Source organism: Salmo trutta, chromosome 17 (assembly GCF_901001165.1).
Source record: "Salmo trutta chromosome 17, fSalTru1.1, whole genome shotgun sequence".
NCBI lineage: Eukaryota > Metazoa > Chordata > Actinopteri > Salmoniformes > Salmonidae > Salmo > Salmo trutta.
Window position 1 is genome coordinate 32,130,028 of NC_042973.1, and position 13,738 is coordinate 32,143,765.

Here is a 13,738-nt window from a genome sequence, read left to right on the forward strand (position 1 = left end):
GTTGGGCTGACCGCACCACCTTCTGGAGAGCCCTGGTGTTGCGGACGTTGCAATTGCCATTCCAGGCGATGATACAGCCCAACAGGATGCTCTCAATGGTGCATCTGGAGAAGTTTGTGGGTCTTAAGGGCCAAGCCAAATTTCTTCAGCCTATTTCAGGTTCTCTTTCATGTCCACAACGAGGAACTTGAAGCTTTTGACCCTCTCCACTGCGGCCCCGTCGATGTGGATGGGACGTTTTTTCTCTGTTGTATCCGGTAGTCCACGATTAGCTCCTTCATTTGGTTAACGTTGAGGGTGAGGTTATTTTGCTGGCACCACTCCGCCAGGGCTCTTACCTCCTCCCTATAGGCTCATCTTTGTTGGTAATCAGGCCTACCAGTGTTGTGAGTTGGAGATGTGCATGGCCACGCAGTCATGGGTGAACAGGGAGTACAGGAGGGGGCTGAGCACGCACCCCTGTGGGGCCTCTGTGTTGAAGATCAATGTGGCAGAGGTGTTGTTGCCTACCTTCACCACTTGGGGTCATCCTGTCAGGACGTCCAGGACACAGCTGCACAGGAAGGGGTACAGATCCAGGGCCCTGAGCTTAGTGATGAGCTTGGAGGGTCTACGGTGTTGAAAGCTGAGCTGTGGTTGACAAACAGCATTCCTACGTATTTATTTTGTCTAGGTGAGATAGGGCCGTGTACAGTGCAATGGCAATTGCGTCATCCGTGGGTCTGTTGGGGCTGTATTCAAATTGTTGGGGCTGTATACAAATTCTCGAAGCGGGTGAAGGTGTTTAGCTCATCAGGGAGTGAGGTGTCGGTGTCTGTGACGTGGCTGGCTTTCCCTTTATAATCCATGATTGTCTGGAGTCCCTGACACATACGTCTAGTGTCTGAGTAGTTGAGTCCCAACTCCATTTTGTCCCTGTACTGTCGTTTTGCCTCTTTAATTTTCTTACGAGGTCGTAGCTGGTCTGTTTGTATACGTCGATGTTACCAATCACCTTGCCATGGCTAAATGTTGTGTTTTGCGCTTTCAGTTTTGCACAAATGCTGCTATCTGTCAGTGGTTTTTGGTTTGGATCAATTCTAATTGTCACAGTGGGAACAACGTCCTCTATGCAATTCCTGATGAACCCAGTCACCGTATACGTCAATACTATTCTCAGAGTTGACCCGACACATTTCTAGGCCGAGGTATCAAACAATCTTGAAGCATAGATTCTGATTAGTCAGACCAAAGTTAAACTGTCCTTACCATGGGAGCTTCCTGTTTAAGTTTCTGCCTATAGGTGGGGAGAAGCAGAATGGAGGCATGATCTGATTTGCCAAAGGGAGGGTGGGGGAGGGCCTTGTAGCCATCCCGGAAGGGATATTAGCAATGATCTATGGTCCGTGTTGCGAGTTGATATTATTTTGGTAGTGCTATCCTCAGATTTCCTTTTATTAAAGTCCACCGTTACAGTAAATGCGACTTCAGGATATGGGGTTTTCAGTTTGCACAAAGTCCAGTGTAGTTCCTTGAGAGCTGTCGCAGTGTCGGCTTGGGGGTGAATATACACGGCAATGACTGTGACCGAATACATTATTCTCGCAAGGTCATGCGGTCTTCATTTGATGGTGAGGTATTCCAGATCGGGAGAACAAACGGAATTGAGTACCTGTACCAATCACACCGTGAGTTGTTAGTCATGAAACAAACCCCTCTGTCTTTCGACTTCCCTGAGCGTTGCTTCTTCCTGGACGAAGAAACTGCTGACAATGCACAGGAACAATATACCCGGAAAGAGAGCCATGATTCAGTAAAACAGAGTATGTTACAGTCCCTGATGTCTCTCTGGAAGGAGATTCTCACCCTGAGCTTGTCTACTTTATTGTCCAGGGACTGAACGTCTGAGTCTAGGGTCTCACTCATTCCACCTCTCATCTGGCGTCAGTGTTTTGGTGCAGCCCCCGGGATGAATAGAGCTGCCTCGGGAAGTTCATACAAAGGATCCAGGACAGGGAAGTCAAATTTCAGCAAAAATGTCTGAGTGACCACTGATCTATATAATATATATAATAATATAAGAAAATGCTGAGCAAATAATGTAAGAAAAAACACAAAAAATTTAAATAAATACTGCAAAGTTGGCTAGGAGATAGAAAAAGGAAGACCATGTCTGTTTAGTGCCGTCTAGTAGGGAATATATATATGTATCTATGCATGGATGAAGGCACACGCGTACACAAACACACACACTGTCTGCTCAGATCTCAGGGCTTTAGATCTCAGGCACTATAGAGAGGAGAGGAGAGGGGAGGAAAGGAGAAACAGATAAGGGACACAATTATTCCGTATACCTAACCACCTCTCACCCCTCCTCCCCTCTCTCATTCCCTCTCCCCAGTCACAATCGTCTGGACACATTCAAGTAACCAGCTTTACACTCATTACTCTCAGGGACTGTGTAAATAGCTGCAAATGACACACGGATGTGTGTGTGTGTGTGTGTGTGTGTGTGTGTGTGTGTGTGTGTGTGTGTGGTGTGGTCTGTGCGTGACAATGAATGACAATGATATCATCTACATCCCACTCCAACCCCCAGCCAACTGCATGCAATATTCTCTCTTCCTGTCTCTCTCTGTCTCTGTCTGTCTGTCTGTCTGTCTGTCTGTCTGTCTGTCTGTCTGTCTGTCTGTCTGTCTGTCTGTCTGTCTGTCTGTCTGTCTGTCTGTCTGTCTGTCTGTCTGTCTGTCTGTCTGTCTGTCTGTCTGTTTGTAATGTTTCACAATGTTTCTAAAGGTTACAGAATAAAAATGTTCTTAGGCAGACCCTGATGTTTTCATCTGAGCTCTTTGTTACTCTAAGCAACACCACAGTGGCTCAGCCCAGGATGTCAGGAGGTATGGCATCAATGTGATCCTGGTGAAATAGAGAGAGAGAGAAAAATAGAGCGAGAGAGATATAGAGAAGTGGAGGGGGAGAGATGGAGAGAAAGAGACAGAGACAGACAAAGGTGCTGTATGTCAGTAGTGATATTATCAAGAGCTCAGTGAGTGAAGTTTTGGCTCCACTGCACTTGGATATGGAGTGGACCCATTTGGTTGTGGTTGCTCTAACAAGGTCACACACACGCGCACACACACACACACACACACACACACACACACACACACACACACACACACACACACAGAGGTAGATTTCTGCAGAGGCCTGTCCCCACACATCACTGAATCTCATTGGTCTGACCCAGCTTGAGACAGCTAGCTACCTGTTGACATTGTGTGTGAACCTAGTAATAAGTATTTGATTGTTTGACTTTTCCTTTGACCCCTGAGAGTAATGATCTGATTGGCTCTGGCAGTGTTGACGGCTAGGCCAGTGATCTTATTGTGTGACATTGTATTAGAGTGATTGTTGAGTGATTTGACTGGACAGGTGATGCCATGTTCCATTCTTGTGAGAGTCGTCTGATGTGGTTATATTGGCTTTGAAACCATCTGAAGTTATCTGATTGACAGGGATGTTGGCTGATGATAGGCAGCTACTAGTAACATAAACGCTGGCTAATTTAGGTGAGGAGGGATTTATTTAATTGAACTACCGGTATGGGATGTTTGATGTCTGTTTTTGTGATCTGATTGGTTGTTTGTGCCTCTCTCTTGTCCTATAGGATAAAGGAATGGGTGGATCAGATACAGCTAGAGCTGGTGACACTGGCAGACACCGCCAGTGCCGGGAAGAGCCTCACACAGGTGACCTAAACCTTCATAACATGTTATAATGCATAGTAATCACTATATAACATAAAACATGGATGTCTATCAAGGGACACTATGACAGTGTGTGTAACCAGTGTGTATGCTCACTCTCTCTAGATCTTCCTGGACAACAAGAACCTGTACACAGTAGAGTCGAACGATGCAGAGGAACTAGTGGCTAGGGCAGCCAGGAACATAGAACAGCTTTTACTGAAGAGGGCTGCCGCTCTGGAAGTAAGACACAGGGTTTATATGCTCCTCATGTACCCCCAACAGCAAAGGCTTGATGACTAGTTGAGCTTTTGAATCAGGTGTGCTTGAGCCTTGAGGATGCCACTGCTACTATAATGCACCACAATGGAGTGGAGAGGGACTGAAATGAATGACACATTGACTCTTGGGTGTACGCATCTTATGGGGGTAATCACATGAATGTTATTTCAAATCTTATGGGGGGCCCATGTACTGTATGTTAGGTTCCACTTGTAGAAAGCTGAGGTGAGATGTGACAGTACAGGCTAGGACCAGGGGATGGTTAGAAGACCATGGTAATGTGAGGGGCAGGTTGGTAACAGAGAGGAGTGATATACTGTATGACTGTGCATGTATTCCTTTGAGCAGAAGTAGATCAGAGACTCATCTTCCGCTGGAATATGAAGTATGAATATCTTTTGTATTCCAACCCCTTCTAAAATACAGTGGGGTCCGAAATGATTGACACCCTTGATAAAGGTGAGCAATAATGACAGTATAAAATAAAAAATTCAAACACTGAGCTATATTTTATGCAAAAAAAGGGAAATTATATAATTTTATACTAATAGATGTGTTCAGATTAAGAGATTTTGTTTAACAAGAAATACCCAAAAAATATATTTAAAAAAAGGCAGGGGTACAAATTATTTTTATAAATAAGGTAGTCAAAACTTTAATATTTGGTCCCATATTCCTAGCACGCAATAATTACATCGACCTTGTGACTTTACAAACTTGTTGGATGCATTTTGCAGTTTGTTTTGGTTGTTTTCTGATTAGTTTGTGCCCAACAGAAATGAATGGTAAATAGTTGATTGTGTCATTTTGGAGTCATTTTTATTGTGAGTAAGAATACAATATATTTCTAAATACATCTACATTAATGTGGATGCTAACATGATTACGGATAATCCTGAATGAATCCTGAATAATGATGAGCGAGAAAGTTACAGAAGGTCAAAAATCATATCCCCAAGACAAGCACTCACCATTACCAACAGGGGATGTTAGCATGTCTTGGGGGTTTGATATTTGACCCTCTGTAACTTTCTCACTCATCATTATTCATGATTCATTCAGGATGAATACGGAATGTTTACAGATCATGCAGTCTCATTCAAAGTGAGAAATGCAGCATGTCCTTATTGGCAATCTATTTGTTCTATGTATTGAGCTGTGACGCAAAACTAAAACATAGCTGCTCTCTCATATCTTAGCAGCCAGCTACATGGGTTTTTAGCTAGCTAGCTAACGTTATATCCCAACAACATTGACGCTCAATATATTTTTGTTCTCAGCCATATCTAAGCCATATTCAAAATGTACTTATTGAAATTGTATCTGTTTCGTTAGTTGACATTGTAACGTTAGTTGTGAGCTTGCCAGCCAGGCTCCCGGGTTCACGTATTGTTCAAGCAGCCCAGCTGTGGCACAAGTTGGCTAGCTGGCAAGCTAGCTAAATCATTGTGACAACATTTACCCTCAGAATACTTATCTTGTTTCAATTATCTCAGCCATATTCAGAATTGAATTCAAGGTTATCTATGAACTATCTAACATGCAGGCATGAGCTCAGATCGGCTGTATATGTTTGTTGCTTCAAATCAACCTCTCCACCATAGCTAGCTAGTTACCTACATTGTCTAATCAAACCAATGCTCAAATTACATACAATAGCATAATGGCATGACAATTTCATCAAACAGAAGTAGTAAGTTATAGCTATGTCTTACCTTGATCATTGGTATTAGATACATCAAAAGTGTCCAATGTCGTTGCAGCATTTTAGCCTGATTTATCCTCACTTTCTGACAATTGTGTAATTCATAAACAACTTTGCTATTGAAATGGAAGCAACAGGTGAGGAGACCAATTTCAGAAAATATTACAATACCAAAGCATAAAAAAACGTAACAATATTTCACTCAAGTCAACCTCACCAACATAATTGTAATACATTCATCAGTACTATTCATATGAACCTTAGCACAAACAAGAATATGAAACATAGATCATTCACTTTTTTTAAATGATGATATAATAGTGAATGAATCACACGTTGTAAAATGTGGTAGCTGCAAGCTGTCTGTGTTTCCATCCCTCTCAGTCCAATCACCAAAGGCGGCTATAGTAGAGGGAGAGAGGTTAAAAACTTATTCGGGGTCGGTGTCCCTTCCACGGGACATTTGAGCTAACGTAGGCTAATGCGATTAGCATGAGGTTGTAAGTAACAAAAACATTTCCCAGGACATAGACATATCTGATATTGGCAGAAAGCTTAAATTCATGTTAATCTAACAGCACTGTCCAATTTACAGTAGCTATCACAGTGAAATAATACCATTCTATTGTTTGAGAAGAGTGCACAGTTTTGAACATGAAAAGTTATTAATAAACAAATTAGGCACATTTGGGCAGTCTTGATAGAATATTTTGAACAGAAATGAAATGGTTCATTTCATCAGTCTAAAACTTTGCACATACAATGCTGCCATCCTCCCTCATGTGATACCCTTCCTGCAGGCTCACCCTGACATGACCCTCCAGCATGACAATGCCACCTGCTCGTTCTGTGCGTGATTTCCTGCAAGACAGGAATGTCAGTGTTCTGCCATGGCCAGCCAAGTGCCCGGTTCTCAATCCCATTGAGCATGTCTGGGACTTGTTGGATCGGAGGGTGAGGGCTAGGGCCATTCCCCCCAGAAATGTCTGAGAACTTGCAGGTCCCTTTGTGGAAGAGTGTGGTAACATCTCACAGTAAGAACTGGCAAATCTGGTGGAGTCCATGAGGAGGAGATGCACTGCAGTACTTAATGCAGCTGGTGGCCACACCAGATACTGACTGTTACTTTTGATTTTGACCCGCCCTTTGTTTAGGGACACATTATTCCATTTCTGTTAGTCACATGTCTGTGGAACTTGTTCAGTTTATGTCTCAGTTGTTGAATCTTGTTATGTTCATACAAATATTTACACATGTTAAGTTTGTTGAAAATAAACGCAGTTGACAGTGAGAGGATGTTTCTTTTTTTGTTGAGTTTACATATGAGATGAGTAATGCAAGATCTGTTAACATTATTAAAGTGGCATTATTTAAAGTGATTAGTGATCCATTTACTAAAGTCTGTATGTAGGCAGCAGCCTCTCTATCTTAGTGATGGCTGTTTAACTGACTCATGGCCTTGAGATAGAAGCTGTCTCTTGGTCCCGGCTTTGATGCACCTGTACTGACCCCGCCTTCTCAATGGTAGCGGTGTGAACAGGCAGTGGCTCGGGTGGTTGTTGTCCTTGATGATCTATTTGGCCTTCCTGTGACATTGGGTGCTGTAGGTGGCCTGGAGGGCAGGTAGTTTGCCCCCGGTGATGCGTTGTGCAGACTGCAGCACACTCTGGAGAGCCTTGCGGTTGTGGGCAGTGCAGTTGCCGTACCAGGCGGTAATACAGTCTGGCAGGATGCTCTCAATTGTGCATCTGTAAAAGTTTGTGGGGGTTTTAGGTGACAAGCCACATTTCTTCAGCCTCCTGAGGTTGAAGAGGTGGTGTTGAGCCTTCTTCACCACACTGTCTGTGTGGGTGGACCATTTCAGTTTGTCCGTGATGTGTTCTTAAAACTTTCCACTGTAACGCTCGTTGTTATGGGTAGACCAAGGCGCAGCGCGAGTTGGGTTCATCATAATTTTATTTAAGGTGAACCAGAAAAAAAACAATAAACAACACAACGAACGAAAAGTCTTGCAGGCTTCAAACAGCTATACAAAAACAAGATCCCACAACCTGAAGGTGGGAAAAAGGGCTGCCTAAGTATGATTCCCAATCAGAGACAATGATAGACAGCTGCCTCTGATTAGGAACCATACTTGGCCAAACACAAAGAAATAGAAAACATAGAATAGAACGTAGAAATACAAAATCTAGAATGCCCACCCAAATCACACCCTAACCTAACCAAAATAGAGAAATAAAAGGGCTCTCTATGGTCAGGGCGTGACAGTACCCCCCCAAAGGTGTGGACTCCGGCTGAAAAACCTGACTCAATACTGGGGTCCGGGTGGGCATCTAGACTCGGTGGCGGCTCCGATACGGGACATAGACCCCGCTCTACTCGCGGATCCGCCATGCTCGGTGGCGACTCTCTTTCGGGGGTTGTCGCCGAAAGCTCCAGACCGTAGATCGTCGCCAGAGGAACCGGACCGTAGATCGTCACCGGAAACTCCGAACTGGGAACCCCCGCTGGAGACTCTGGACTGCGGACCGCCGCTGGAGACTCTGGACTGCAGACCGCCGCTGGAGACTCTGGACTACGGACCGTCGCTGGAGGCTCCAGACTGGGGACTGTCGCTGCAGGCTCCTTGCCATGAATCATCACTACAGGCTCCGCGCCATGGATCATCACTGGAGGTTCCTGGCCATGGATTATCACTGAAGGCTTCGTGCCATGGATCATCCCAACAGGCTCCGGGCCATGGATTATCACTGGAGGCTCCTGGCCATGGATTATCACTGGAGGCTTCGTGCCATGGATCATCACTACAGGCTCCGGGCCATGGATCATCACTGGAGGTTTTGTGCCATGAATCATCACTGGAGGCGTCGGACCATGGATCATCACCGGAGGCTTCTTACATGGAGCCAGAACAGGTCTCACCAGACTGGGGAGACGCACTGGAGGTCTGGAGCGTGGGGCTGACACAACCCGCATTTTCTAAACAGTAACTGTTTAGAAAATTCTGATAGGCTAATTGACATCATTTCAGTCAATTGGAGGTGTACCTGTGGATGTATTTCAAGGCTTACCTTCAAACTCAGTGCCTCTTTGCTTGACATCATGGGAAAATCAAAAGAAGTCAGCCAAGACCTCAGAAAATAAATTGTAGACCTCCACAAGTCTAGTTCATCCTTGGGAGCAATTTACAAACATCTGAAGGTACCACATTCATCTGTACAAACAATAGTACACAAGTATAAACACCATGGGACCATGCAGCCGCCATACCGCTCAGGAAGGAGACGTGTTCTGTCTCCTAGAGATGAACGTACTTTGGTGCAAGAAGTGCAAATCAATCCCAGAACAACAGCAAAGGACCTCGTGAAGATGCTGGAGGAAACAGGTACAAAAGTATCTATTTCCACAGTAAAACGAGTCCAATATCGACATAACCTGAAAGGCCGCTCAGCAAGGAAGAAGCCACTGCTCCAAAACTGCCATAAAAAAGCCAGACTAAGGTTTGGAACTGCACATGGGGACAAAGATCATACTTTTTGGAGAAATGTCCTCTGGTCTGATGAAACAAAAATAGAACTGTTTGGCCGTAATGATCATTTTGTTTGGAGGAAAAAGGGGGATGCTTGCAAGCCAAAGAACAACATCCCAACCGTGTAGGGTTGGCAGCATCATGTTGTGGGGTTGCTTTGCTGCAGGAGGGACTGGTGCACTTCACAAAATAAAGCTTAGTCACAAATGGGTCTTCCGAATGGACAATGACCCCAAGCATGCTTCCAAAGTTGTGCATTTGTAATCCTAGCATTTGTATTCCTAGGCACAAACAGATATCAATGGAGCACACATGATCTTATTATGACATTCACATGAATTATGAGAATATTACTTATGATTCTGTATTAATATCAGTGATGTAGTGGTAAAAAAAAAGGTGGGTAATGGGTAAACTAAAAACTCCAGTGGACGATCGAGATAAGACGAACAACCACTGATAACCCCCTTATCTCCGCTCACTGGTCACCATAGCAGCACCCACCTGTAGCACGCGCTCCAGCAGGTATATCTCTCTGGTCACCCCTAAAGCCAACTCCTCCTTTGGTCGTCTCTCCTTCCAGTTCTCTGCTGCCAATGACTGGAACGAACTACAAAAATCTCTGAAACTGGAAACACTTATCTCCCTCACTAGCTTTAAGCACCAGCTGTCAGAGCAGCTCACAGATCACTGCACCTGTACATAGCCCATCTATAATTTAGCCCAAACTGCTACCTCTTCCCCTACTGTATTTATTTATTTTATTTATTTTGCTCCTTTGCACCATATTATTTATATTTTAACTTTGAACTTTCTTCAAACTACAAATCTACCATTCCAGTGTTTTTCTTGCTATACTTTATTTACTTTGCCACCATGGCATTTTTTGCCTTTACCTCTCATTTGCTCACATTGTATATAGTCTTATTTTTTTTCTACTGCATCATTGATTGTATGTTGTTTTACTCCATGTGTAACTCTGTGTTGTTGTATGTTGTCGAACTGCTTTGCTTTATCTTGGCCAGGTCGCAATTGTAAATGAGAACTTGTTCTCAACTTGCCTACCTGGTTAAATAAAGGTGAAATAAAATAAAATAAAAAAATATATAAACAAAAACATATTACAATTTTAGAACCGTTTGCATTTTAAAGTAGGCCTATAGGGAAGGATAGGCCAAGTGGACATGTTATATTGAAACATCTTATATTTTTTTCTAACTTGTTTGATAAGATTAGTTCTGATTTTCTCAAGGGACCCCCCCTTGGGGCCCCACCCCAAGTTTGGGAACCACTGTACAAACCTCTCTCTCTGCTTGCTTCCTCTCTCTTTCTGTCTTTCCTTTGCTTCCTCCTGCATGCATTGCAGCCTGCCTCAGCCCCTCCACTGAGCATCACGTCACTGTCTTTCTCAGTAGCCTACTCTCTCTAAAGTAACGTTATTATGAGAATTTAGAGGCCTATTTTTTGCTCCTGCTGAGGTAGGCTCTGTTGAACATTCGCTTCTTACTTCATCCTTCTAGCTGGCTAAGTAATACTAGCCTGGTCCTTCAATGTTACTGCAATAGAAGTTTCCACCATCAGCTAGCCACATGACAGAAGACAAAATAATAACTTTCAAAGAACTTGGAGTTCAAAACAGTTAACCCGAACTAAGCAAGCAGTGTTATTAAAAGTCTTATTGAAACATGTTCTCAGAACTATATTTAGTTAGGAGGAGGTAGCGCACAACACTCACCCGACAGTTGCCCCCCTCTAAGCAGGGCAGTGTAAACAGAATTGTCTCATTGAGCCAACACTCATACAGTAGAAATTTTAATAGCGGAGCAATGTTTTTGAAACAGCTGAAACGTACAAGTGTTTTTTTATTGTTTTAGTTTTTACCTGAAATTGTAGTAACAGCCTATTACATTCTGAAATTGTTACCGTAGCCTTAAATCTCAACTGTGTTTTTGTTGTTGCTTGACTGCGCTAGACACCAACATCCATGTCCAGGCAAAGAGCAACTCCCCAGAGAATTATTAACGTTTTCAGTCTAAATTTCAATTTACCTCATATAGGCCTATTGACTTCCAAGAAATGTATCATTTTAAGCTTGGTTTGTTCTAAGGTAACTTTAATGTGCTAGTATAAGCCTAAGAGCTCCTATCTAGCTATGGTTCATCTTTACGTCAGCATTCAGCTAACAACCAGCACAATGATATGAGAAGATGCCAGTACGTTGATGTGAGAAGGATGCAGAAATGATTTTATTTAGCTAGCTGTGTGGCCTAGCTATATTATAATATGAATGACACTGTATGATAACATTACTGTACTTTTATATTTGTTTTGGAGTGGTAAACGTTAATTATTGACATGCTAATGTTACTTGATCATGAAGTATGTTGTTAGCTAGCTAGATAACTAGCAGGAGTTAGCTGTGTATTGTCAGCTAATTTGATATGTAAAGCGAGAAAATAAACCCTTTAATTGTCTGCACATGTTTGTGAATTATTGCATTATTCAAGAGTGAAAAATGGTTTGGTTGCATTATTGCATAGTGTGATATGTTTTAGAGAGAAAAGTTACTAGTATTGTTAAATAGTTTGTGCTTACTGGCTAGTGACTAATGTGATATTTGCGGTCGATTTGAATGTGGTGTTGCCAGCCACAACGAAAGGTAAGGCATGGATGTGATGTGAATTGAAAAGAAGAAATCTCTTTTGGCGCTCTGCTCCTCAGACTCTCCTTCATCTCCTGTAGTGGGAATAAGGAAATAATTCCTCCCTCTCTCTGTGTGATGTGATTGAAGCCATTCGTTTGTCTTTAGTATTGAGATCTCAGTGTGATCTCCGTTTTCTTCCTTCTTTTCACACATGTAATTACATTGTTCTATTAGTTCAATCAGTCTGATGATTTGTACAACACACACACACATATATATATATATATATATATATATATATATATATATATATATATATATATATATATATATATATATATATATATATACGTCAGTCTTCACTGATATCTGTTTATGCATGGTATTCTTTCTGGGTTAGGATATTCGTTACATTTGGATTCCCTGTTGCCACTATTGCATTTTAAAACCCTGATGATAAATGAGTTCATGAGGTGTGCAATTGTTTTGATTTAGTAACTTGTTTATGATGGCTGTGATGTTGGGGATGTTCTGGTGTAGTGTACTTGTTATTGTATTTTTTTTAAATCTTTTGCATTGTGGTCTCGGCACCATTGAAAATTAGACCCTGGTCTCGGTTGGGCTCCCCTGATTAACTAAAAGTTAATAAAATTATATATGCAACCAAGTGATTTTGCAAGTTAGCATATAATGCGTATTGCCTTTAAATGGATACTTTGCGATTTATGGCAATGAAACCCTTTAACTACTTCCCCAGAGTCAACTTGTGGATACCATTTTTAGCATTGGCTCACAAAACTACCTCCAACTTCCTTCATACTGGACGCAGAGACATAAACATGGTATCCACAAGTTCATCTGACATTGCCAAAATATCTCTCTTTAAGTGTATTTTAAGAATGATGCAAATACTGTACAGTAGATGATGATGCCCTTATTGACATTTGGATCCTTGTTGAGGGGAATATCTGTCTAGTGGGTTGTCTATGTACAGTGAGGTCACGAAATTGTTGACACCCTTTGTCATGGTTCCTCCTGGTACAAGAGGGCGGAAGAGACCGCCCTAGAGACTTTTATTGGACTTAGGTGTGTCTTATTATTTCATAATAGTGTCCGCGTATTAAGAGATGTGTTTTCTGTGGTCCTTTGCAGAAGCTTGAATGTTTTTACCGTGTGTGGTCATTTCCTGAGTGAGTGGTCGAGAATTACTGTTTATTGTTTTTTCAAGTGTACTGTGATCCTGCGGCTACCGTTTCTCAGTAAAGTATTATGTTTATCCTTAACCACTGATTCCTTGTCTGGTCTCTTCTCTGCACCTGAGTCCAACCTTACAACATCACACCCTTTATAAAGATGAACAAAAATGTTTGTATAAAATAAATAACTCAAATACTGAGCTATATTGTATGCTCCAAAAAATTGGGAAATTATATCATTTTATTCAATTACAATTGCTTAGAGAAAGCGTTTTTGTTTATTGACAAACCTGTGTTCAATACCTCACCTTGAATAACGGCACTGAGCCTTTTCCTAAAATGTTTTATGAGTTGAAGAACACATTGGGAGGGATCTTAGACCATTCCTCCATACAGAATCCTTCCAGATTCTTGATATCCTCCTTCTGCACGTATGGACTGCCCTCTTCAATTCAAATCACAGGTTTTCAATGGGATTCAAGTTTGGAGATTGAGATGGCCGTTTTCAAAATGTTGATTTTGTGGCCAGTTAAACATTTACAGTGCAGTAGGGACTCTCCATGTGTTTACTGTTTGGTTATCTGTGTAAAACCTAGTTATGGTCTGGTGTCATTGATCTTATCATTACACGTCACATAGACACGTTAATGATGA

The 13,738-nt window shown here is 42.2% G+C and overlaps 1 protein-coding gene across 1 annotated transcript in view; it reads left to right on the forward strand.

The window, feature by feature from the left end:
* The window catches only part of LOC115152047 (voltage-dependent calcium channel subunit alpha-2/delta-1), a 131,039-nt gene that overhangs the window by 20,411 nt on the left and 96,890 nt on the right, over positions 1–13,738 (forward strand). Inside the window, exons 2-3 of the mRNA XM_029696518.1 lie at positions 3,650–3,731; positions 3,855–3,971. Of these exons, the coding sequence (XP_029552378.1) occupies positions 3,650–3,731; positions 3,855–3,971 (199 nt within the window). The remainder of the gene's footprint in view (positions 1–3,649; positions 3,732–3,854; positions 3,972–13,738) is intronic.